Below are 26403 nucleotides of genomic sequence, written 5' to 3' on the forward strand. Positions count from 1 at the left end.
ACGTGCCAACTGCCATTCTTGTCTGGGGTGAGATCTTCCACCTGTTTGCTGCCTGTCAAGGAGATTACTGTGATTCTACTGCCACATAGGAAAACGGTCAGGACTGATTTGTTTATGGCTGGGTTTAAACTGGAGAGGAATGGTGGGCAAAAGAACAATGGATTTTAACCCAGATCTCTTGACTGGGGGTGAATGCATGATTTATTCAGCATTCCGTCCGTCATTTGTTTGCGTAGCATTTTTCACCCTAAGTGGGATGGGTATGCCCAGACGTGGGTCTCTTGCTCACTGTGCCACTGGATGCAAGCTAGTCTGGCTTAAGAGGGGTAATACCCCAAAACCAGTCCCGGGATATTTGTTTCCGGTCCAGGGAGGACCTGGTTTGGAATTTCGGGCTGGACTATTCCCATAAGGAACAGGGTCAAGACTGATTTGCATATGGCTGAGTCTAAACTGGGGTGGCATGGTGAGCAAAAGAACAATGGATTTAAACCAAATTTCTGGACTGGGGGTGAATGTATGATTTAGTCAGCATTCCATCTATCATATGTTGAGGAACCCTTTACGCCCTAAGTGGGATGGGTATGCCCAGACGTGGGTCCCTTGCTTACTGTGTCACTGCATTCAAGCTAGCCTGGCTGATGTGGGGTAATAACCCAAACTGGTCCCAAGATGCTTGTTTCCAGTCCAGGGAGGACCTGGCTTGGCAGTTCAGGCTGGACTGTTCCCATGAGGAACAGGGTCAAGACTGATTTGCATATGGCTGGGTCTCAACTGAGGTAGCATGGTGAGCAAAAGAACAATGGATTTAACCCAGATCTCTTGACTGGGGGTGAATGCATGATTTATTCAGCATTCCATCCATCATTTGTTTGCGTAGCACTGAATTGAAGGGTTGCTGAAACCTCCAGCACTGGACTGGGAGAGCTCCTGCAGGTTTAGCCTGTGGCACTGGGACTGCTGGTCCCATATCCTTCAATCAATCAGGGTTTTGTAGAGCGCACTACTCAACCGTTAGGGTTTCAAGGCGCTGAGGGTGGGGTATGAGCAGCATTGCGGTTATTCAAAGAGCTAGGTTTGAGGTCCTTCCTGAACTGGTGCAGTGTTGGGCTTTGCCGTAGGTGAAGGGGGAGGTAGTTCCAGGGTTGGCTGCGAGGTAGGAGAAGGACCTTCTTCCTGCTCTGGCCCTGTATAAGCATGGGACCGTGGCCAGGGAGAGGTCAGCTGAGCAGAGGTTTCTCTTGGGGGTATGGAAGGAGATGCGGTTGTTGAAGTATTGTGGTCTGGTGTTGTGGAGGGCCTTGTAGGAGTGAGTGAGCAGCTTGAAAGTTATTCTTCTTTCAACCTGGAGCCAGTGGAGGTCACAGGGGTGTTGCGTGATGTGGTTGTGCAGTGAGATATCAATGATAAGTTTGGCTGCCGTGTTCCGGACGCTCTGGAGTTTGTGGATGAGTTTATTGTTGACTCCAGCATAGAGGGTGATGCCGTAGTCCAGTGTGCTGGTGATGAGTGTGTGAGTGACCATTTTCCTAGAGTCTGGGGGGGTCCACTTGAATGTCTTGTGTAGTATGCGGTGGGTGTTGAAGCATGCGGAGGAGACGACGTTGATCTGGCGGTTCATGGTGAGGGTTGAGTCTAGTATGATGTCGAGTTTACGTGCATGGTTCGTTGGGGTGGGTGGGTTTCCGAGGGTGCGGGGCCACCAGGTGTCATCCCAAGCAGAGGTGGTGGAGCCAAGGATGTGGACTTCTGTTTTGACTAAGTTGAGTTTCCGGTAGCTGCTCTTCATCCAGGTTGCAACAGCTTTCTTCCTTTCTTGGAACTTGTGCTTGGTGATGTTGGGTTCCTTGGTGAGGGGGAGCATGAGTTGGGTGTCATCTGCATAGGAGACGATGTTGAGTCTGTGGTTTCTGACAATGGTAGCGAGGGGGGCCATGTAGATGTTAAAGTGGGTGGGGCTGAGGGAGGATCCTTGAGGTACTCCACATCTGATCTCTGTCGGTTCTGAGAGGAAGGGCGGGAGTCTTACTCTCTGTGTTCTGTTTGTGAGGAATAATCGTAACCAGTCTAGGGCCTTTCCTTGGAAGCTGTCGTCATGAAATCCGGTGGCTAGTTTGCAGTGGGAGACGGTGTAGAGGAGGGGGCGGCTGATGTCTGTGGAGGTTAGGAGGGCAGTTTCTGTGCTGTGGTTGCTGCAAAATGTGGATTGGGAGGTGTCTAGGATGTTGTTTGTTTCAACGAAGTGTGCTAGCTGGGTATTGATGGCCATTTTGATGACCATGGCTGCCAAAGGGAGCAGTGAGATAGGCTTGAAGATCTTGAGGTCAATCGGGTCTGCAGAGGGCTTCTCAAGAGGAGGTTGACTTTGGCTCGCTTCCAGTCGCCAGGGAATGTGGTGGTCTTGAAGGAGCCATTGATGGTTCGACATAGGTCGGGTGCGATGGTTGTGGTGGCCCTGTGGAAGATGTGTGGAGGGCAGGGGTCAGATGGTTCTCTGACAGATGGGTCTTCTGTCATGAGGGGGGTCCGGGTCCTCTAAAATGAGCCCTTTACCCTTATCTCCAGGGTTAGTTCCTTTCCATATTTGGGTGTCACTTTTGCCCATCAAAATAAATGGACCCCATATTTGGCTGTTAGATGTCAGTGCTTTAATCAGGTGTGTTGAGACCTTTTTACATTTTCGGCATCAATTGGTAGTAAACCTATAGTTCCTTTGCTCAAAATCTTTAGGATGAAATGTTTCCCAGGGAAAACACAAATGGTATGAAAGTGCAGCAAGAAGAGATCCGGCTATGTAAAAAACTTCTTCCTGGGGATGGTCCAGCTAGCACAAGTTCTTTTGTCCATGATGAGTTGGGATTACGGTAAGAAGAGGACTATGTACAATTAGCCCCACTTCTTTTATGGGTATCTAGTTGTGAGTGGGACCATACATCTCTCAATAGGGAAGTAATTCAGGATTTTCTAAAGTGTAATTATGTGCATAAAATCCTGTGGCTACTTTACATGAAAAACATGGCTACTATGTTGGGACATCCTGAACTGTATTATGGTATTCTGCTTATTGTTAAGTGTGATGGGAAGAAGATGAAAGAGCTGTTCTTAAATCAAGCCGCAGAGAGAAGGGAATCAGTGGTTTTGAATAAACCGATTATGAAAGCCTGTAGGATCATTCTGGGTGAGCCCTAGCTCACCCAGGTCAGAAATCCCTGGGAGAGAACTTTGCTCGCCAATTTTCGGTTGGGGGTCTATATGTTAGAGGCTTTGTTTCTCCCCTAGCAGTATGATCCTAATTCTATATTAAGTTTCCTTGTAATGGTACATTGTTACAGGCCCTGGAACATTGTGCTTTTGTGTAAGATGTATGACTACCCTCAAAGAAGTTATCTGCTCCCCATTGTAAGATCGAGGGGTTTCTACGAATATAGACCTTCTTTCCTCTACCTCCAGATGTTGGCCAATCCATCTGTTATAGCTCCGGTTGAGCCCTTTTTAAAAAGTGCTTTGTATCTGAGTGCTTCTATAAGTATGTAAATGTATATTTAAATATCCAGGCACTGTGACTGTATATGAATTGATTTTATTGTATGTTGTTAAGTTATCCAGTTAAGGGGTATCTTTCATAGATTCACATGCCTGAATCATTCCCTGTCGTGGAGGCGATAGCAATAGCAGTGCCTAAAAATTTCTTGTAGTAGCTCGAAAAGACTAAAAGGCCTAACTAGGCCCAACACTTAGCAGCCTATCTACCTCATTATGTAAAAAGACCTGAAATAGTAGCCTCAGCCAATCAGCTGTCCTCACCCTCTAGAACCTTCCTAGCCCAGGCAGTTCTCCTCAGATTTTCACCGCACTTATTGTGTAAGGGAGTCTCCCTGAGTGCTTTCTTCAAAATGTCTGAAAAGAAGGCTCTTTTCAAGGCTTGTGGAACCGGTAATAGGAAGAGGGTCCATGTGGACGACCAGCACTACGACTGCATCTATTGCTACACCCCTCACATGTTGTGAAGGATTGTAGAATTTGCTGTACCTTCCCTACTAAAACTATCAGGGATAGAGAGGCAAGGGTTCTTTTATGGTTAAAATCATCTTCCACAGATGATGTGGACTAGGCCTCTACCTCCAGCAAGAGAGCCAGATCCAGAGAGAGCTCTTCTCCTGAGAGAAGGAAAAAATCCAAACACTCTCAGAGAACCTCAGAACCCTCAAGGAGTACCTCGTCTCCATCAAGACCGTCCACTGTGAGTACAGCCCAGACTAAGACTGTTTCTCTGGTGTCTCCTCATACTACTACTTTGACTTCTACCTCTTCAACTTCTTTTGCAACAGTCATCACTTCAGCTATTACTTCTCCTTTGGTGTCTGCTAAAATTTTGTTGTCGTCTATAAAGTCTTCATCGCCGAAAAGCCAAATGCCGTTGAAATCAACGTCGACTGTCCCGTCAACGACGGTACCGTCGACGACGATCCCATCAGCCACGTCCACGAAGACCCCGTCGACGAAACTAACAGGCTTGTCGACGCCTGTTCTGTCGACGAAGACACCATCGACGGCCTCGTCGACGAAGGATTCGTCGACGAAGATACCATCGACGGAGGATTTGTCGACGAAGACACCATCGACGAAGGATTCGTCGACGAAGACTCCGTCGACAGCCACGTCGACGACAACATCCTTGTCGGCAGTACCGTCGACAACAGCTCCGTCTACGGTAAAGCCATCAAGAGTCCCGTCGACGGCAATTCCAGTGACACCGCTTTCAATAACAAGCTCGTCGTCATCGTCTTCTACAAAACCTATGGTTTCAGCTAAACTGTTGCTCAACACACCTCCAACGAGAGTGCAGTATACCCGTTTTCAAATGGAAACTTATCAAAGACAGGACTACTCTCACATTTCTCCACTTTTACCATCACACATTTTGGAGACCTATGTGGAGGATGATTCTGATGACGAAGAAGAGGATGAAGGCCCTTTTGGGGTTGCCCGTCACCCTTCACAATTGAACATTAAATATCAAGAGGAGGAGGAGGACGATGAGCAAGAGCATTACGACAATGAGGACTTCTCAACGCCATATCATTCTCACCATATAAGACCTCCACGTTCAGAGGGCTCAAGTCATCTGACACCTACTTTAATCCAAGACTTACAAGCCATGTTGGGAGATTATCGCCAGAGATTTCCTCCAACTCAAGTTGCACCAATTGTGCCCCCTGTGCCAGTTGAGATGCCAAGGCCTCCTTCGCCGCATGCTCCTTTGTCGCCAAGGCAGGATGCAAATCCTACACCCCAAGGAGACGCGGATGCCTCTTCTTCTGAAGAGGGTGATGGCAGGGAAGAGAGCGAGTTGCCAGATGTTACGCCTATGGATCCGTGGGAAGACTATGTCATTCCCATGCCTTCACTGCCTACACCGCACTCGTCAGATTCTCCACCTGAGGATATTGGCGGATTTCATAACATTATGCAACGTGCGGCTACCAGGTTTAAATTGACGGTTACAGGGGAGCAGTCTGACTGCTATTTACATGACTTTAAGGAGGGATATCGAAAGATTACCAGGGCTATCCCAATTATTGACTACATATGGAAGGAGGGCCTCAACATCATGAAAACACCTGCTTCCATTCCGGCAGTTCTTCCAAGAATTGAGAAGAAGTATCGCGCGCCAGCTGATACTCCAGCTTGTTTAACAGGCCGGACTCGGTCATATCTCAAGCGGCACAACAAAGGTCCAAGAACCCTTCAGCTCCGATTTCAACGCCACCTGACAAGGGAGCCAGGAGACTGGATGCAATGGGGAAAAAGTTTTCTGCAAACGCAGCAGCCTCTATTAAGGCAGCTAATTCATTAGCAATTATGGCCCGTTATGACAGACAAATGTGGTCAGATCTGTCAGAATTCCTCTATCTCATCCCGGAGGATCGCCAACAGGAGGCGCGCAAAATCGTACTTGAGGGAGAAAGGGCGGCATCGGAGATCATTGATTGCGCCCTTGATATATCGAACACCAATTTTAGGCAATTGGCAGGAGCAGCAGTCCTCAGGCGTCAGGGTTGGCTCAAGGCGACCTCCTTCAGACCTGAGGTCCAAACAAAGATTTTGGACATGGCGTACGATGGGGACTCGCTCTTTGGCAAACACATCGATGATGCTCTGCTGGCTATCAAAACGGATACGGACACTGCCAAATCACTAGGTTCCCTACAATACAGGAAAGGATCCTTTAGAGGAGCAAGGAGCCGTGGTTACTCCTCCAGGGGAAACTATTCCAACCAGCAAAATCAACAGTACCAGTCCCAGTACAAGCAACCATACTATCAATCATCCTACAGACAGCCTGCCTCTGGTAGTTTCTCTCATCAGGGAGGTAAACGGTGCTCAAACAATCAAGGGTGTGATTCCAACAAGCGCCAATGAGCTTTGCCGGACGTCAGTCATTCATCCTCACCTGCCCATGGGCGCCAAGATTTCCGCCTTTTACCAACAGTGGCAGAGCATAACTTCGGATCAGTGGGTCTTGGATCTTGTCAGGAATGGACACACTCTGGAGTTTTTGCAGAAAACACCAACAGTGCCGCCCAGGGGTCCCCCTCCCTCTCGTCTTCAATTACTGTTCAAAGAGGCCTTAAAGATGCTACACAAGAATGCGATAGAACGAGTTCCCTCCACTCAGAAAGGGAAAGGATTTTATTCTCGCAGAGAAAAATCAGGAGAGTGGCGGCCGATTTTGGATCTGACTCCACAAAGGAAGCGGTCAAGAGTTCCCTCTCTCTGTTCTCCAATCTGGTTATTCACCGAGAAGAACAATTACCAGTTGTAATTATTCTGTACCTCATTCCTGTCCATTATTGTTGCTTACTGTGCCAGTACAACAGAAACTAACATTATGCAAATCAGTCTAGGCTCTGCTCCAAATGATAAATGGAGCTAAATCAATATAATGTATCTGCTCTGATTGATGTTCCCGGCAGAAGTCCTGATTGCAGATTTCTATACTAAATCTTGTTTGGTATTACTTGCTCCACCCTGATAATTGCTTCAAATAATACCTGGACATACATGATCGTAAGTTAGCTGCTCTGATTGGTGTTCCTTGTTGTAACCCCTAATTGAAGTTCTTTGCACTAATTCCTGGTTGGTGTTTCTTGCTTCTGATCTCATAATTGCTCCAAATGATAAATAGAGATAAATAAATGTTAGCTGCTCTGATTATTTTTCCCTGCTGTAGTCTCCAACTGAAGTTCTTTACACTATTTCTTGATTGATATTCCTTGCTTTAGCCCTGATAGCTGCTCCTTGCTACTTTCTCTTAAAGTGCTTCAGTGATCTACGTCTGATTGGTCTTCCATGCTCTAGTGTTCAACTGAAGTTTGTTGCATTAGCCTTGATTTCTACTCCCTGCTCCAACTTGTCATAATTATTCTCTGCTCTGGTTCCTGAAGGTTAAGCTCTTCTCCTGTCTTCCTTTCTGTATTACCAGATTTCTGGTTGTTTCCTTGCCCTAGGCCCTCATGTTGTTCCTTGTGCTAGTCTGGAGGATTCTAATTGTTGTTCCTGGCCCTAGTCTCTGACAGCTTTTAATTACCCTAATTGATGCTAAGATATTAGCAAAAATAATAGTGAATAGAATACAACCGCTTCTATGCAATCTGGTGTTGCCAGACCAGGCAGGCTTTATGCCAACACGGTCAACCACTCACAACATTTGTACCATTTTCGCGCTATACCATCACTTAGACCCGGACACGCCTGCGGCTGCGGCCCTTTTAGATGCTCCCAGAGCCATTCCTAAAATGGATATTGCTATTGTACACGGGGCCTAAGGCACGGGTCAGAATAAATGGCTACACATCCACTCCCATAGAGATAAAGCGTGGTGCCAGACAAGGCTACACACTTTCACCAATGCTCTTTGCCCTAATCCTAGAACCACTGGCCTGTAAGATTAGACAGAAACACACTGACTCGGCCCTGCAATTCGGTCTCCGCCCCATTGGAATAGCGCTGTATGCCAATGACATGGTCCTATACACTACATACCCAGACAGGAATCTAAACCCGCTTATTAGGGAGTACGTTAGATAAGAGAGGTATGCTGGCCTCCAAATAAACTGGGACAAATCAGTTGTGATACCCTTAACTGTGGAAACAGGGAAACCCCAACTGGAATATCCTTTAAAATGGTGGACAGATCCAGTTAAATACTTAGGGGTCTGGATCCACTGTGAGCCAGAATTGGTTATTAGAAGGAACTTTGGAAAAGCACTGGTGACATTGGAGGAACAGGTAGATAAATGGATAAAAATGCCTCTCTCAATGGTGGATAAGATAGCCTTACAGAAAATGATTGTATTACCCAGATTTCTGCACCTGTTTTGGAATGTACCAATATGGTTGAACGCAGCTTTTTTTGTAAGATTGCGTTCTGCTATGCAAAAGCTCACATGGGCAGGCAAACAGGCAAGAACTGGCTGGAAGGTCTTAACCCAACCATATCATTTAGGAGGCTTTGAGGCACCGGATTTCAACCTGTATTACCTCTGCGCACAAGCACAGCACGCACACTACTGGATGAAACCCCATGCATATATACCACATATTGCGGTGGAAAAGGACAGCGTTGATTCTCTCCCACTGACTGCCCTCATAGCCGCCCTGATAAGGGACACACCAAGAGACAAGATTCACACAGCTCTATTCACCTCAAGGGCGTGGCATGCGTTGGCTCACAGGGCACGTAAGTTACCGGTGTACGCAAGAGCATTGCCCACGGCGAGGCACCCTAGACTTACTATGACGCAAGAAAAGAAAAGAAACACCCTGCTGACGGAGATGGGACTGCCCTCTATGGGACACCCCCATAATACATTCATTAAATGGACAGACCCCTCATTTTGTACTCATCAACTCCTCCTGAACACATTTGCATACCAACGATTGTGAACGGCTGTCAGATCTTTATATACTACATTTCCGGATGAACCTACACATTGAACACATTACAAATATTGTTAACGGCTCCCAACCGAAAAAATTTGGTAACACGCTTATATAACGCAGCCCAAGAGGAACAGGCTGAGAAACCTACCGCAGCCTTGGGTAGATGGGAAGTGACACTAGGAGAACCAATAGATGAACAAGACTGGCACTATAGCTGCGCACAACTTACCCTTCTCACGTCAAATTGCAACTTGCGTATCCTTCATTTTAAATTTATCCATCAACTATATTATACGCCGGCCAAATTACACAGGCTAGGCCTGAGAGAGACCGACAACTGCCAGATGTGTCATGACCACAATTGCAGACATATTGGGAGGAAGTCACCGCCACACTATCTGAAATGCTGTCAGAGCAGATCCCTAATACTCCCTTGGTATTAGGAAACGTAAACATGCTAGACACAGGAAATTCTTGGCGGTAGCATTGCTGCTTGCAAAAAGGCGTATTGTGACGAAGTGGGGAAGCAAAAGACCCCCCAGACTGACTGGATCACAGACATGACCTATTGTGGGACGACGCTAGAGACTTATGCAGAGGATATTCCACAAGCCTTGCGGCCCAGAGGCTTCTGGGATCCGCTTGTTCAATACTTACAGGCAGCACCGGAACCTGAACCATGACCTGACCCAAGACGCGACTAGCCCTTAATGTACTATGCATGGGATACCACACAGGGAACAGATGCTGCGGGACACAGTGAGTGTAGGATTGTCGGGGAGGGTAGAGACACATGTAAAGTGAGATAACATCTGCTGATGCGAAATTACAAACGTAGTACCTGATATGTATATGATATAGATTGTGACTCCAAATGCTATGTAATACCGAACTGTGAAGATTAACGTGTCTTGTGTGATATGGGACTACTGGTTGGTTGTAAAATAAAAACTTAATAATAAAAAAAATTACCCTAATTGATGCCCCTTACCTGCTTGCCATTCTTTGCCAAAGTCCCTGATTGCTGTTCCTTACAATGGCTTAACTTCTGTCCCTAGTCCTGAATTCTGTTCTTTGCTTGGGTTGGCTGTTGTTCCTTATTCTGGTCCATGATTGTTGTTATTTGCCTTTGTCCCTTATTGTTCGTCTTTCCCACAGTCCATCATTACTGTCCCTTGCTCTAGTCGCTAATTTCTGCCATTTCGTGACTGCTACTTCTTCTTCCAGATAAATGTAATTCTTTGTTTAGACCTGGCTGATGTTTATTGCTTTGCTCTAGACCCTTATTCCTCTCTACTTGCCCTGTCCCAGATTGCCGTGCCTAGCTCTAGACCCCGGCTGTATTTTCTTGTTCTAAATACGATTTCTGACCTTGCTCTAGACTCCGATTATTGTTCCTTACTATGGCTCCCTCTAGCCCCAAATCCTTCCTGTACTGTAGGCCAATCCGTACTCTTTGTGTTTCACTCCTGTCAATTGTTCGAGTCAATGAATAATCTTAAACAAAGCGTTACACATTGCTTTAGACTGTTTACTACCTTGATACAGTAGTTCCTGATTGCTAATATTTTCTAGATTCTCCCATGGCTACCCCTTGCTGTAGACCAGCATTGCTCGTTCTAACTACTGTTGTTTCCTCAACAGATTTACGCACAAATCCCTGATTACTTTCTTTTCCTTCTGTCCCTATTGCTGTCCATCTCTGCAGTCCCAGATTGTTTATCCTACGAACCTTGCTCTACTTCTGACTCCTGTTCTTTTGTAGAGTCTCCGTTCAGGGTGCTTGCTTTGACTGAGCATTTTGCTTACTCTTATTTCTGATTAAAGCATTCACTGAGAAAAAAAAACTTGGAGATATATTTAATTCTTAGATTATGCTCCGCCTGTAAGAAAAAATTAGAACGTGTGCATTCCATGTGCCCAGGGATCAAGAATGACTTCAATAAGACATTTATGCTTCACAGCTAATAAAACCTTTAACCACAAATACCAGCCTTTGTATATCTAGGATCTCACTCATTTTAATGGCATGAAAGTGTACAAAAATAGTTCTGGTTTCAGATAATAATACACTAAAAGAGTATTATCAAGCATTCATTTTCATGATCTAATGACATCTGAAGGATACAACTCGTAGTAAAGTGCAAAGGTTTTGAAAGGTGAATAGTGCGGAATTCAATGTACTCTATTGGCTAAAGAGCAAAGAAAGACAAACAATGTAACAGCCTGTGGTAGACCATGAGGTAGAAAGTGACATAGGAACTTGATGTAAAAAAAACTGGGTCGATTGAAGGCATACGCATGGACAGTGTGTGGAAGTATTTCTTTTTGCACTAATCCGTAGAGGGGCGTGGTCTAAGAAAAACAAGAAACAAGTTCCACGCTTCCATTGATGAGAGTTGCTAAATTCCAAGGCATTATCTGATAAAAAAATTGACTTACACTCCAGGCAACCAACCTTGAAGCTATTCGCAACCAATTAAAACGATTTAGTGGGCGAACAAATCACTATGTGTTGAGTTCCTCATTCATAGACATCCAGGGCATACGTTTCCATTTTAAAAGGGTCCTTAATCCTTCTGACACCAAGAAAATAAGCGCTTTTGAGCTTGGTAATTAAGCGTCAATATAGAATTCACCTTATGGTGTGCAATATAAAATAGTATTATTAATTTCTTTTTTGTTGTTTTAAAATGCAAAAAAAGCTTTTATACTGGGATAAGCTTTATAAAAGCAACCATTTTCACGGAGAGGAGCTTACCTTCGAAATAATGCCCAGGCAAGGTTGAGGGCTATTGGCTTCATCCTGATCCCTCAACTCCTCCCTCCAAGGAATTACCTCCAGATACACACCCTGCATCAATGAGTATTGCTTGAATACAATACCTAAAACATGCGCATCACATGGTAAAGGCTGTAGACGCTGACCAAAGTTATCAATAACCTTAAAAAAAAACAAAGGTGGGCTTCTTCCATTTAAGGTCATGGATTGTCCAGGTTAGTTTCCACAGCCTTGTTTATACTTGTGGCTAACTTTATTCTGTAGATCAGTTGTAGTAGTTTATGTACTGTTATCTTTACAGTTTACCGATTTTTGTCAAAGTGAATGGGATTCTATTAATGAAATTGTTAATAAGTTGGCGCTTATCAGCATTGTGTTTCATGTGGATGGCTATAGATAGCATTCTTTTATGAGTTTACATTCCTCTTTCCCAAAATCTGCTGACCCTTACTATGCTTGCATTTTAAAGCATATCTAGCTGCTTCTAGCCTCATTTCCAATTACTCTTGGACAAATGTTCCAGTTTGGGGAAACATGGATCCACTCTCTTTGTGTGACGAAACAGAAGGCCCTCTTCACTTTATCTTGTACCATTTATGAGCTTTTCCAACAATTAATTGTCAATCGAGTTTATCAAGTTTTTTTCATCACGTTTCTTCTAGGTGCAAAATGCATTATTCGATTTCTTTTTTGCAGAATAAGTACATCCAGCAATGTTACTGGCAGCATAGTACTTGCATGTTCAGTGTGTGCAAATAAAACAAATCCAAGAAAGATGGCACACCCTAATATATTGATGGGCTGGCTAGAACTGTTATGGTTATATTCACACATTGGTAGCATGCTTTTCTTACTACCCAACTGCCATTTCCATGTATGTTTCAAAACATCTTACTTCTTATGCCTCCATTCTCACATTTAAGGAAATAACCTATTGTTTAGGTCTTTAAATGTTGTGCCTAGGAGTGCAGTGTCCTTCCAGTTGATTTAATGTATCCATGACCTAACAAAATGTATTCCATAGAATTGTCTTGCCTTTCCAATGTCACTGCCACCTTGGATACAAAACTGAATCTGACAATCCAGGGCATAAGATCTTCATTGAACTTTGTGTGGGTTAACCTGAAAGGGTTTTTCTAAATCCCAAGCAGCAAACAGGAAACGTTTCTCAGAGATTGAAAGGGAGCTAAACAATCTGAAGTCTATAGAAACTCTATTCTCATTAAATATGGCTTCGTTTTTTCAGAGTTTCTTGTGATCCTTAAGAAACTGTAATCTGCAATTCGCCCCTCCATATCCGTGATGAGGCATGACAGTCGTTGTCCTATAAGGTGTGATTTTGCGCTTTACTTCACTCTGAACAAGAGTTACTTGCGTTATAGGGCTTGATCTTCAGAACATGTGCCTGTCTCTACTGGCACAGCAGGGTTTGGCGACTTCTGCTTGCGGATACTGGTACCCCTGACAATAAGATCAGCATAGCCTTCACCGTGTGAGAAAGCATACGCTGATCGCCGAATTGAAGCATTCCTTTTAAAGTGTGTGCTCAGTTCCACTGTGTTCTCCACCACAGCCTTATCCCGGTAAGGAGCCTCCTGGAAAAGGGAGAGAAAAGATCAGCATTATTATTGATAAAAAATCAGTTAATCAAGATGTTGTGTTCATTCAGTGGTTAGCAACATGAGAAATTCTGATTTCAGGTCTTGTCAGCTTTTCAGAATACCTTCCGAATGATCTTTTGACCATTACCAAAGACACTTGTTATTTCATATTTTTATTCGTATTACATTTGTTGAGCACACAAATCTTTGTGCTAGCAGCAGCAATGAAACAAGAATAGACAGCGAATAAAAAACCAGCACAACAATAACAGAGATCACAACTTCTAACTGGGGTGGGTAGGGGTAGTATTGTTTGAGACTTCCAAATTTTTTGTAATCTCAAAAGAATTTGTTAAGTGTGTATATTGGTCCAGTTGAAGGCAAGCCCCGAAACGTGTCGGCCTTAATCTGCACATTTTGTGCAAATGGTGGAGGAAGGTAAAAAATGAAACAGATCATGTGACTCACATCCTGTTGTTGTGCTACCTCTTCTTCGGCTTGAGGATTTTCGTGCGGTAAGAGGAATGGAGAACGTATATATATATATATATATATATATATTATATATTATATCTTGCCTCTTCTAAAAAAAAGTCATTTAGATCTTGCCTTTTCTAAAAAAAAGTAATTTAGATGCAACTGATACAGCCAACTATCGGCCCATTGCGAGAATCCCACTTCCAGCCAAGATAATCGAGAAAACCATAAATGTGGAACTCTCCACTTTTATTACAGCTTGGTGGCCAGATAATCTTGCCCCCCCCCCCACTCCTGTGGATAAAGCAAAGAACCTTGGGGCTATCATAGTCAACAAACTTAGCTTAAAAGCTCTGTTCTCCAAGGTTGTGTCTTCTTCGTTCTTTACGATCAAGACTATAAGAAAAATTCTGCCTATTATTCCAAAATCCTCCAGAAAGTTGGTTGTAACTTCTTTAGTTCTGTCTAAACTTGACTACTGCAATGGACTATATATCAATGTGCAATCTACTCTCCTTAGGAAGTTACAGGCAGTAAAAAATGCTGCTGCAAGACTGATTCTGGATGTACCTTAACTGTCAGTCTGTCAGATCAGCAATGCGAGACCTTCACTGGCTGCCAGTCGGTCAGTGGGTAAAGTTTGAGGCACTTTGCATTGCCCACAAGGCACTGCACAAAGAAGGGCCAACTTTTTTAGAGGACCTTTTTAGATGGTATTCCCCCAATAGACCTTTGTGTTCGGCCAATGCCAATCTGATGCCGTTGGTCAGGATCAAAAAGATGAACGGGGGGGGGGGGAGTTTCAGTTACAATACCATCAAGGAATGGAACTCTCTTCCACTATATCTCAGAAAAATTCCCTCCCTTCTTAAGTTCAGAAAGCAACTGCGGACCTGGCTCTTTTAGTAGTAGTAGTCCTTAGCACAGTATGTAGCACTGGAAGCGCCAAGACACCTGAGGGTATACATGAGCTTTATAAATTTAATTAACAAAACATTGTATTGCGCCATTTCAATAATTGTCACGTGCTTTGGATAAATGAACAATGGAAATCCAATAAATAAGTGAACAAATTAATAAAATCAATGACAATATGACAGACTGATCAGCATTTTTCATATTTACCAAGTACAAGCCTTACAGGGAGGTTACTTTTGTAAAATGATCAGCCAATGTCCGCTTTCTTTGGCTTGTATTGACCCTCTTAGGTGTCAGTGAGCAGAAAGTCACAGTAAAAAGCAAACATTTTAATTTGAGAAACAATGTAAACCTCTGAGCCGCTGCCCGTCTTTGCAAGATTTCAAAAAGAACAAATGCTTGTATGATAAAAAGCAAAGCTTACCACTTCCTGGACGGGGCAAGTAGATGTCATGCGAACAAAGAAGCGACCAATCAGTGATGGCAGGATGCTCACTGCAACTGCCAGCAGAATGACCAGCCAGATGTACAGCTTGCTCAGGGCATTCTTGTTGACGTCTGCCGAGCAAATGACACTTTGTCAGTTACAGTGAAAGGAGGGGCAATGTCAATGTTTATTTCATTTAGAGTTTGCAGTAGCTGAGGGTCCATTTCAAATATAGTTCATGCTATACCTTCGGAAGGTTTGGTATTTGGCAGGATGTGTACAAGCATAACGCTCTCCTCCTCTCCCACCAACTACTCTAGCTAAATCATACGTTCCCCCACTGGTAGTAGACATCAAGAGAGTTCACTTGAAGGTGAATATCTTATTACTCAAAAGAGACGCAAACTCAAATTCTTGGCTAGAGGTGGATTCCGCTGTTCCATAAGGCAGTCAGTCATAGGCATTTCCCACCAATAAGAACTAGTTGGAATAGGCTGCTAAAGAATTATTATACAATGCAGGAACATTCTTCTTTAGCTCTTCTTCTATACTGTCTCAGCGGAGTTCTAATGATTCGAGGAGTTGACCCCTTTCCTATGTGGCAGAGCTTGTGGGAGCAAGTTAGGCATAAAAACAGAGGTTGTTTATAAAACTCTAAGTAACAGAGATCCTTTCTTGTCTATAAACCGAATAAACACATTTTTTGGTACACGCATAGGAGGTAAAGTAAAACACCAAAAGGAATACATTGAAATATGTTTCCAATGCTATGTTGTTGTTCAATTGAAAAAAATCTGTTGATCTGTAGGATAGGTACACTTTCCTTTTTTGAAAACAGATTTTATTTGATAGATTGCACATATATCGCGACCCCCGCATGTCGGAGGCAGCCGCCAAGCAATACAAAGCATCATTGTCATAGCAATCTGTGCATCATTTTATACGGCTACAATATCAAACTGAACACAGTGAAATTCCCCCCCTTCCCACCCCTTCACCCCCAACCCCCCTTCCCTGGAACCCCCCCTGGTCACACAACCCCGTCCCCCTTGGTCAGCTCTTGGTGTCTCAGCCCAGTATCATCTATACATCCGCAAATATGGCTCAGCACACATTCCCCACTAGGATAGGTACACTTTCGGATGTATACAGCCAGACAATGCTTGCAGGAGGTGAATGGGGGTATAAATGGGGCAATTAGGACAAAACAACCTTACAACAAAGATGAACTATTTTAATGGAAACACACATTTTTAAAAAAAAATATTATTTATTTTCTATTGAAAACCATATAGAATATATCAATTTGAGTCCAGATATACATCCATTAAAATCCATCATTGACATCCGAAGGGGTAATAAATAGCACTAATTAATTAAGAAGCAACACATCAAGTAATCAATAAGCAGGGGGATCTTAAAAAAACATTTTTAAGCCGTAAGATACAAAAAAACGCCTAGAATCTTGAAACTTATGTCCACTGCCTCAGAAGAATACCAGTTTATGCAAGACATTACATTTAGGATACCTAAAATACATGTCAAATAGTAAAACTAAAACAAAAAACATGTAGCTTAGTCTGATAGGACGAAAAAAGTGACATGAAGTATACTAAAAGTGTTAAAGTGATAAGTTCTGAGATTCATAAAAGTACTGTTATGAATGGAAACACACATGATAAAAAGAAACAGGGAATGACAGATTCGTAATAGAAAGGATGATACGTGGGCTTCCTCATTAACAAGCACTGGCGTTGCCAATAGGTCTCGCATTAGGAAAGTGTGAGCTATTGGTATTGTAAATGACAATTATTTTTTTAATATGTGTTGGCATTGAAAATATATAAATTAATAGCATTGTTATTTACAAAGCCAATAGCTTGCACTTTCCTAATGCGAGTCCTATTGGCTATGGGAATGCTTGTTGTTAGCCAGCAAGGACAGTGCTGTTGTGGTGCTGAGTGATGCTGTTATGGTGCGGAGTGATGTGGTGGAGTCCCAGAGTGATGTGGTGGTGTCCCAGAGTGATGTGGTGGTGTCCCAGAGTGATGTGGTGGTGTCCCAGAGTGATGTGGTGGTGTCCGTGAGTGATGTGGTGGTGTCCGTGAGTGATGTGGTGGTGTCCGTGAGTGATGTGGTGGTGTCCGTGAGTGATGTGGTGGTGTCCGTGAGTGATGTGGTGGTGTCCGTGAGTGGTGTGGTGGTGTCCCAGAGTGGTGTGGTGGTGTCCCAGAGTGGTGTGGTGGTGTCCCAGAGTGGTGTGGTGGTGTCCCAGAGTGGTGTGGTGGTGTCCCAGAGTGGTGTGGTGGTGTCCCAGAGTGGTGTGGTGGTGTCCCAGAGTTGTGTGGTGGTGTCCCTGAGTGGTGTGGCGGTGTCCCTGAGTGATGTGGCGGTGTCCCTGATTGATTTTGTGATGTACATCAGTGATGTGGTGGAGTCCCAGAGTGATGTGGTGGTGTCCCAGAGTGATGTGGTGGTGTCCCAGAGTGATGTGGTGGTGTCCCAGAGTGATGTGGTGGTGTCCCAGAGTGATGTGGTGGTGTCCCAGAGTGATGTGGTGGTGTCCCAGAGTGATGTGGTGGTGTCCGTGAGTGATGTGGTGGTGTCCGTGAGTGATGTGGTGGTGTCCGTGAGTGATGTGGTGGTGTCCGTGAGTGATGTGGTGGTGTCCGTGAGTGATGTGGTGGTGTCCGTGAGTGATGTGGTGGTGTCCGTGAGTGATGTGGTGGTGTCCGTGAGTGATGTGGTGGTGTCCCAGAGTGGTGTGGTGGTGTCCCAGAGTGGTGTGGTGGTGTCCCAGAGTGGTGTGGTGGTGTCCCAGAGTGGTGTGGTGGTGTCCCAGAGTGGTGTGGTGTTGTCCCAGAGTGGTGTGGTGGTGTCCCAGAGTGGTGTGGTGGTGTCCCAGAGTTGTGTGGTGGTGTCCCAGAGTTGTGTGGTGGTGTCCCTGAGTGGTGTGGCGGTGTCCCTGAGTGATGTGGCGGTGTCCCTGATTGATTTTGTGGTGTACATCAGTGATGTGGTGGTGTCTCTGAATGATGTGGTGGTGTCCCTGAGTGATGTGGTGGTGTCCCTGAGTGATGTGGTGGTGTCCCAGAGTGATGTGGTGGTGTCCCAGAGTGATGTGGTGGTGTCCCAGAGTGATGTGGTGGTGTCCCAGAGTGATGTGGTGGTGTCCCAGAGTGATGTGGTGGTGTCCCCGAGTGATGTGGTGGTGTCCCCGAGTGATGTGGTGGTGTCCCCGAGTGATGTGGTGGTGTCCCCGAGTGATGTGGTGGTGTCCCCGAGTGATGTGGTGGTGTCCGTGAGTGATGTGGTGGTGTCCGTGAGTGATGTGGTGGTGTCCGTGAGTGATGTGGTGGTGTCCGTGAGTGGTGTGGTGGTGTCCCAGAGTGGTGTGGTGGTGTCCCAGAGTGGTGTGGTGGTGTCCCAGAGTGGTGTGGTGGTGTCCCAGAGTGGTGTGGTGGTGTCCCAGAGTGGTGTGGTGGTGTCCCAGAGTGGTGTGGTGGTGTCCCTGAGTGGTGTGGTGGTGTCCCTGAGTGATGTGGTGGTGTCCCTGATTGATTTTGTGGTGTACATCAGTGATGTGGTGGTGTCCCTGAGTGCTGTGTTGGTGTCCCTAAGGGCTGTGGTGGTGTCCCTGAGTGCCTTGGAGGCCTCTTCCCTGGAATCCGAAACAGCTTGTCATAACACTTCTTAACACGTAAACATCGCCTTATAAATGACCATGCCCCGGTCCTAAATAAGGCACAAACACGAGCTCAGAAATGCCTTGCTTGCACTGGCCATTTTCGAGCTGCATTTCCTCCTCCAAACTAGAACATTCTTCCAATAACATAAACCTCTTGGTGGGGGCGGAGGGGGGCACTTCTCCGCAAAGCGTTTCTTCCTTCACACGAACACCCACTGCCCCTACAGAGACATATTCGGGCGTGTTGGTGGCCACGCTTGAGCGGACTCGAAAAACAACCCTCAAGTGAAAACACACGAGCTGTACATTTATAATTATGGCTCCTCGGGACTTCTGTGTAGGTGTGTGTCCGTGTCTTTCTGTTTCATTGGTGCAAACTGCGTTTAAAGCAAACACCACATTTGCAAGGAAAGTGTGGAGTTGATTCTGCTTACACTAGCCCTTTCTGTGTCGCACATTTGCACCCGTGAAAGTGCCGCGAGGACACACTTCCTACCCTTTTGTCTGCCCGTCTTTGTGGACGGGCCCTGGAGCATGTCAAATTCCCATGCAGAGCAAATTTAACCCGAGGAAAAAAAAACAGCCGAACAAATAAGTATGTCTGACCGCAAGCAAGCGATCGCTTGATACTCGGCTACACTTTCTCTCGGTTCTTGATGAGTCATTTAAATATATAAATAATAATGAATACAATTCTGAAGTTTCCACAGAACTCTTGAAATGTGAGTGTGCTCGCGGAGAAGTTTACATACAGAAAGAGAGTTTGGGAGTGCAAACACAGCCTGGTGACCGTGAGAAGTGTGAAGTAGGGGGCGGGGGGAGTGGATGCCTGAAGTGAAGCTGCTGGCACCACGCTGGGGTAGCAACAGATGGCTGGCTTTGATGTGGTGATGCAATGGGTAAGCCTGTGGGGAAATGCGTGTGCTTGGCTGGGCTGCCTCTGATGATCTAATGCGAGTCAAGGAAGGCAGGCGCTGGAGAGGGAGGGGGTGGGAGAAGCTGTGTGCGGGAGGCTGGGCTGGCTGGGCTCGTTCACGAGAGGCTTGTGGTCACGTGATTCTCCTGTTTTTCACATGCACTCCCCATTTCCCATTCCTGCGGAATGGTATGAAGATGTGCACATAAATTCCGCGAAATTGTTTGAGAAATAAAAACATTTCTCCAGATTAGCGCCTGCTTCAAGGAGGCGTTACTTTGCATGACTCTTTGCTGGCGCAAGGTATTCGAAAACCTGTCATTTGATTTGAGTGCTGCGCTACCCCTCTGCTGAGTTAACAGAAGTAACTTAATTGTTTGAAAGAGCGCACAGCTCCGTCCTGCGCCTGCGCAGACTCGGTCTGTGCGCCCATCACACCATGGCGCCTGTTAAACCCACACCAGCGAGGGAATGAAAACAACAGCTGTGCGCCGAATGTTCCTCTGCATTCATCTGAGATAGAGGAGCGCTGCTGAGAAACGTGCCTGGAGAGGGGCTCCGTTTCACTGCAAGCGCAAGAGGAACAGAGCGTGTTTGCGGTAGAAATAGACCTCTGATGACCTCAGCGCTCCAGCTGCGCCCTCCGAAAGAGGACATCTGATTTTAATATTGGGATCAAAAACTGCATCTACGGCTACGCGCAGGCGGGGCTGAACCTTCCAGACCACCTTGAGATGCTAGAAACCTGTAAAAAGCAACAACAATAAATACATTCTGCAACCAGGTCTCTTGGGATATAGGTTTCAGACACCCCACTGGATTACGTCTTTAGTTTGGTGATGTCACATCAAAGTCTGGCTTTGTTAGGTTAAAAACAAGAAGGTTTCCTGCATGCTTGGCGCACAAGTGCGGTTTACATGGAGTACAATAAGTGATATGCACAGAGACTAGCACGTGGTGTCTGCCTGGCAGTGCTTAATTCGAGACGGTGGTTTCTCGATATTCGTGATCAAGCCTGTTGTGATTTCCCTAGATACAGTGGGCACACACAACCTCAGTTCCACACCAAGACAACCAGTGTCAGTAAGTGGAAGATTAATGTCCTTCTGCCACATCTGCCTCCACTCTCATAGGATAACAAGTATGTGGATCAAAAGAAAAGTGCGATTTAGTGCATGGGGGAGGGGGCATATTTACAAGACCGGGAGAGAAAATAAAGAGAAACAAGGATGAGGCAGATACCAGACGGCAAGGCTGTGATTGCGTGGAGAGAGAGAGAGGGGAGGTGCTGGTGTGGGAGGGGGGAGGAGTGCTGTAGGGCAAGGCTGTGATTGCGTGGAGAGAGAGGGGAGGTGCTGGTGTGGGAGGGGGGAGGGGGGAGGTGCTGGTGTGGGAGGAGTGCTGCTAGGGAAAGGCTGTGATTGCGTGGAGAGAGAGGGGAGGTGCTGGTGTGGGAGGGGGGAGGAGTGCTGCTAGGGCAAGGCTGTGATTGCGTGGAGAGAGAGGGGAGGTGCTGGTGTGGGAGGGGGGAGGTGCTGGTGTGGGAGGAGTGCTGCTAGGACAAGGCTGTGTTTGCGGGGAGAGAGAGGGGAGGTGCTGGTGTGGGAGGGGGGAGTTGCTGGTGTGGGAGGAGTGCTGCTAGGGGAGGAGAAGCCCTGGACGTGAATGCTCGTTCATGTTTGATCACGTGATTCACGTGAACTGCATGAAAACCGCGGCTGAAAGCCCTCTGGTTTGAAGAGAAAATAGCCGACTTGAATTCTCCCCATTTCCCATTCCTGCGGAATGGTAAAGGCGAGACCTAAAAAAATAAAGAAGGCTGTAGGCGGGTGGTGAATTAAAATAAAAATAAAACATTACACAACCCTATCCCAAAATGAATCTGAGTTGAACATTTTTTTGATGAGGAACTTAAGGCATAGAAGGAAATCTGTTTCTGCCTATTGGTAAAAGCTCTGGTGAGAAGCTTAAAGGCAGTGGAGGAGAAAATTATCCAAGAGGGACAAACAATGGATGCCCCCCCACCCCCAAGTTCCCTTGTTTTATGAACAAGCTGCATGATGTCTTACATATAATTACATAATGATGCGTGATTAGGTAGGGATAATGTCATGCATAATCCAAAAGGGACAGACATTTTGAACAGCAATGCTTCAAAAAACAACAACAGAGAAAATCCAAAAATAAAACAATGGACAGGACAGGAGTCTGAGTGATAGACTTTCGAGATTCGGTCATAAGTCAGTTATTGAGGAGTCCCATTTGGCGGTCATTGTGGAGATGTCATAGGCGATAGATAATGGAGATAGTCCCATTTCTCGGTTATTGAGTAGGCATCGGAGGAGTTAGACAGTGGAGATAGTCCCATTTCTCGGTTATTGTGGAGGCGTTGGAAGAGATAGACAATTTGAGATATTGCCATTGCTCAGTTATTGAGGAGAAGCCTGAGGGATAAACAGTTAAGATACTCCTGTTGCTCCGTTATTGAGGAGGAGCCTGAGGGATAAACAGTGGAGATGCACAGATAGCTTGGATATTGAGGCCGAACCTGAGGGATAAACAGTGAAGATACTCCCATTGCTCAGTTACTGAGGAGGAGCCTGAGGGATAAACAGTGGAAGTACACGTATAGCTTAGATATTGAGGTAGATCCTGAGGGATAGGCAGTAGAGTTGTTGATATTACTCAGTTATTGAAAATGAGCTAGTAGGATAGTCAGTGTAGACACTCCTGTATCTCAGCGATGAGAGGGAGGATGACTGACAGAGACTAGAAATTCTCTTACACCTCATCTTTTTTGAGGAGGAGCTAAAAGCATAGATAGTGGAAATACTCAAATAGCTGAGATATGGAGGACCCTTCCGAGGGATGGATATTAGAGAATCTGCTATAACTCAATTATTGAAAAGGAGCCTGAGGGCCAGTGACGGCTCCTTCGCTATGGAGGAGGAGCGTCGCCTCACTGCTTTCAAGCAGTGCGAGAAGGGGAAACATACAATGATAATAACGTTCAGTTATTATCATTTTATGTTTCCTGGGCAGGGCTGCTCTGCTCTCTGAGCAGGGCAGGGGAGGAGTGGTTCGCCCACTCCTAAGTGTGCGATGACTGTTTGGTCGGCAAACCAGTCATGTAAACTTTCTCCGTTCTCAGTGCATGCTGCATTACAGCCTGCATGGAGAACATGCCCAGGTCCCCATTCCCTGGTTAAGCGTCAAACCAGGATGCTCAAAACCCATCACAATGCTGCATTGCAGCGTTGTAATTGGTCAGGGGAGCATAGGTGCCTACCAATCACAAAGCTGTGCTTCCTGATTCTTGAGGAAAGCAGAAGCAGAGACGCGGGACCCGGGCGGGAAGGTAAATTAAATGTTTCATTTGTTTTGCGCATCCTCGTGAACGCACCCCTCCCCGCCACCTGCAGCTCGCTGCCACTGCTGAGGGCGGGAGATACTTAGCTAGACCTTTTAACAGGGAGGAGCCCAAGAGACAGAGCCTGGAGATGCTCCTATAGCCCTCATATTGAGCATGATGTTGGGAGACTATGCGCAGTAGTGTAGCAAGGATGTCATGGGTACTGTGACAGCAAGTTAAATGGAACCTTTGACTGCTGTCTGGGTACTGAAATACAGCAGTGATCTAGGTTCAGTGGACGGACACCAGCTGCACTGACGCCCCAGGATAAATGGTGGAGATACTCCCAGAGCACATCTGCGGAGTATAAACCACAGCGCTCATTCCTGGGCTAATCCAGATATTACGGAATACAGCGGCGTGCTCGCTGTGCAGATCCTCTTCTGTCCTGACAGCATTTTGCACAGGAGACAATATTGTTTTTAGGTTGTCTGTAATGGAAGCTATTACAACTTCTGCTCAGATTCCAGCCAGCACTTAGTTGAAAGGCAATGTCTACTTTGCCAAGAGCAGCTTTTCCAAACACTTACACAAAACAAGCGTGTTTGACATTGTAGAGTGTAAACTGCGGATTTCGATCTGCAAGTTAGCAGGAAGTTCATGTGTGTATCATCAGCACACAGCGACATCTGATCTCGTTTTGTGGTTTTTGATGGTGGAGAGCCAGAGAGAGCAGAGAAGATTAGATGACGCCACAAAGTGGAATCCTGGATTTGCTGCATTAGAAGTAAGAATTGAGTATCCGTAGCAATAACGAGTTTATTTAAGAATCACACGAACACACACGGATGCCTGCACAGAAATACACTTACAACACACCACCCAAACTACGCGTTGCACTTGTGCATGCTCATTTACACTTTGTGTTGCATTGGAGTTTATTGTTACAGTTACATAGCACCACATGCATTATTGAGCGGTAGCATGCCACGGTTAATCCCGTCCCTTGCATTAAGCCCTATTTATGCACAGGACGGAATTCCGAGTTTGGTTTTAGTTAGCACATCCGATAATTATCAGATGCGTTAAATAACCCAACATTAGTTAGCTAAATTAATTGAAAATATTCAGTATTTACCATATCATGCTGATTTTATTGCATTACCTGCAAAATCTGCATGTTATTCCCCCCAAAACTCACAATTGGTGCTATTTATCGCACCAGATCAATAATTTACTCCGTAGTATTGTTGTTTATTAGGGGCAATAAATAACACCCCCGTTTGTAATCCGGCCCTAAATGGGAAGCATTTGGGCGCCATGCCATGCCAGAGTGACCAGAAAGCTGTAGGATTAGGAAGGAAGTTTAAGAGCTAGATATGCACATTTGTGTTGTAAATATGTTACAAATACTTCTCTCTAATCGTTTATTATTTAGTGTGCAGGTCCCATTTGGTCTATAGTTTACTTTAGACTTAATCCACTTCTTGTGCTATTTGTAACTGTTGTGTGCCCCTTTACAAATCTTGTTATACTAGGAGGTAGAGGGAGACAAAGAGGGGAGTAAAGAGAGATAATCGCAAGATATTCTTGGAAGCATGTACTGCAGTCATTCTATAGGTGAATTAAAATAGAAGATGTCCAATATTGAGTAAAGGTAATAGGGATTTCGGGACCTGCAGAGATAGATTATAATATGGTCCTCCATGGTACCAGCTATAAGTGGCAGATCTCCATAATGATTGAATGCTGGTCATTGAGTATTGATAATGGTTTTCTCTTGGTATAACATGTCCTGCAGCGGTTTCAGTCTGTTGTGGACGACTTATCAGGATTGCCAGGTTGGATAATTGTTATGTAGCCTACATTAAATACGGATGGTTAACACTGGATCTAATTGCGATGATGCCTTGACAATTGCGGCGCCACTGCTGGCTAGTCGGCTCAAATTAGCCACACGACTATTAGATCCATGGATGGTCCGGTGCTAGCTGTGGGACCTTTTTTTCTACTTGTCGACTATGTGAGGGCTTTTCTGCCTGGGCCAATGTGGCCTGCCCAGGGAAAGAAGGTTACGCGGCAGCAAGACACTTTATTGTGCTTGTGGCTCCACTGATAGGCAGATTTACTGACGTGTTTCAGAATAATGGCAATGAGCTCCTGGATGAGCGGAGCATGAAATATGCCTGCTCCGATCTTGTCACAGCCTGAGAGGAGTCCTTTGAAGGATTTAGGACTTGCCAGCCAAGCCCCAAGCCCACAGGAGGCCATGGACTGCAGCTCTGACCACAAAGCTCAAACCTAGCTTCTGAATCCCCATTTTGCCCAGGAGGAATGCAGACTTCAAATAAAATGCCTAGGACTTTATTGGCGCATTGGCCGACCAGCACCCTCGAGGCCTAATCCGATAAGCAGGCTTCCTGTCCATCAACAAGGACACCTTCTTGTTGTGTGTCCCGGGCCAACAACGCCTCGTGAAGTAGACAGCAACAGGTAAGAATCAATGTTTTTATTTGTATTTACAGGCACTTTTACCACAAAAAGCTCTATTTTTGTATCTAGCCCAAAATACAGGAAACTGACTTATTTCTGCCTGCAATAGAAATGGTGTTTGGTGCTTATGTGTTTTGTTGGATTCCTTTTTTCATTATTTTGTGTTTTATACTATGTTAATATGGTTATTTTACTTACCAAAATTGTGTATGCCATTCCAGACCTGTATTGGAAAAGGGATGTGAAATGTAGGTCTGTGAAGCCCAGATTCAATTCAGTAAATCCAATCAAAATTTAATTAATCTAGATTGAATTCATACACATCTCAAAGATGTATTACTCTAATGACAACTAAAAGAATCCTAGTGAACATGAAGGCAAGAAAAAGGTGAAATAGTAGCATGTATATGAAATGGAAGCAAGACATAAAAACAAATAAAAGACTAGTATGTGAAATAGCCGGCTACTTAATGAAGATAATGTTCACAGTAACAAAGGAAGATATGTATAGCATTAGTGTTGAGCTATTGTGATTCTTGTGTATAAAGTGTAAGAATGACTACAGACCAGCAGCAAAAACAAGTTGGAAGTAAAACACTAAAACACAGGTAGGAGTAAAAACCATACCAGACACAGTATCTTGTAAGCAAAAACTGTCATTGAAAATGCTTCTGGTATTAAAGTGGATGATTGACTTTTTGATCTTAAGTAATAGAGTGCAAATAACTCAAATAGAACTTCGTCATGTCTCAACATTGTGGCGAGTGCCAACTTCTCACAATTTGTTGGATTCACTACTACTC

The 26403-nt window shown here is 45.1% G+C and overlaps 1 protein-coding gene across 1 annotated transcript in view; it reads right to left on the bottom strand.

Moving 5' to 3' along the window:
* Positions 1 to 11944: 11944 nt before the first annotated feature.
* ATP8B3 (ATPase phospholipid transporting 8B3) overlaps positions 11945 to 26403 on the bottom strand; it is a 379813-nt gene continuing 365354 nt past the window's right edge. The window contains exons 27-28 of the mRNA XM_086947162.1: positions 15149 to 15282; positions 11945 to 13323 (exon numbers count right to left, since the gene is read on the bottom strand). Coding sequence (XP_086803288.1) covers positions 13105 to 13323; positions 15149 to 15282 — 353 coding nt within the window. The 3' untranslated portion in view covers positions 11945 to 13104. The remainder of the gene's footprint in view (positions 13324 to 15148; positions 15283 to 26403) is intronic.

The sequence above is a fragment of the Lissotriton vulgaris genome, chromosome 12, assembly GCF_964263255.1.
Source record: "Lissotriton vulgaris chromosome 12, aLisVul1.2, whole genome shotgun sequence".
NCBI classification, from domain to species: domain Eukaryota; kingdom Metazoa; phylum Chordata; class Amphibia; order Caudata; family Salamandridae; genus Lissotriton; species Lissotriton vulgaris.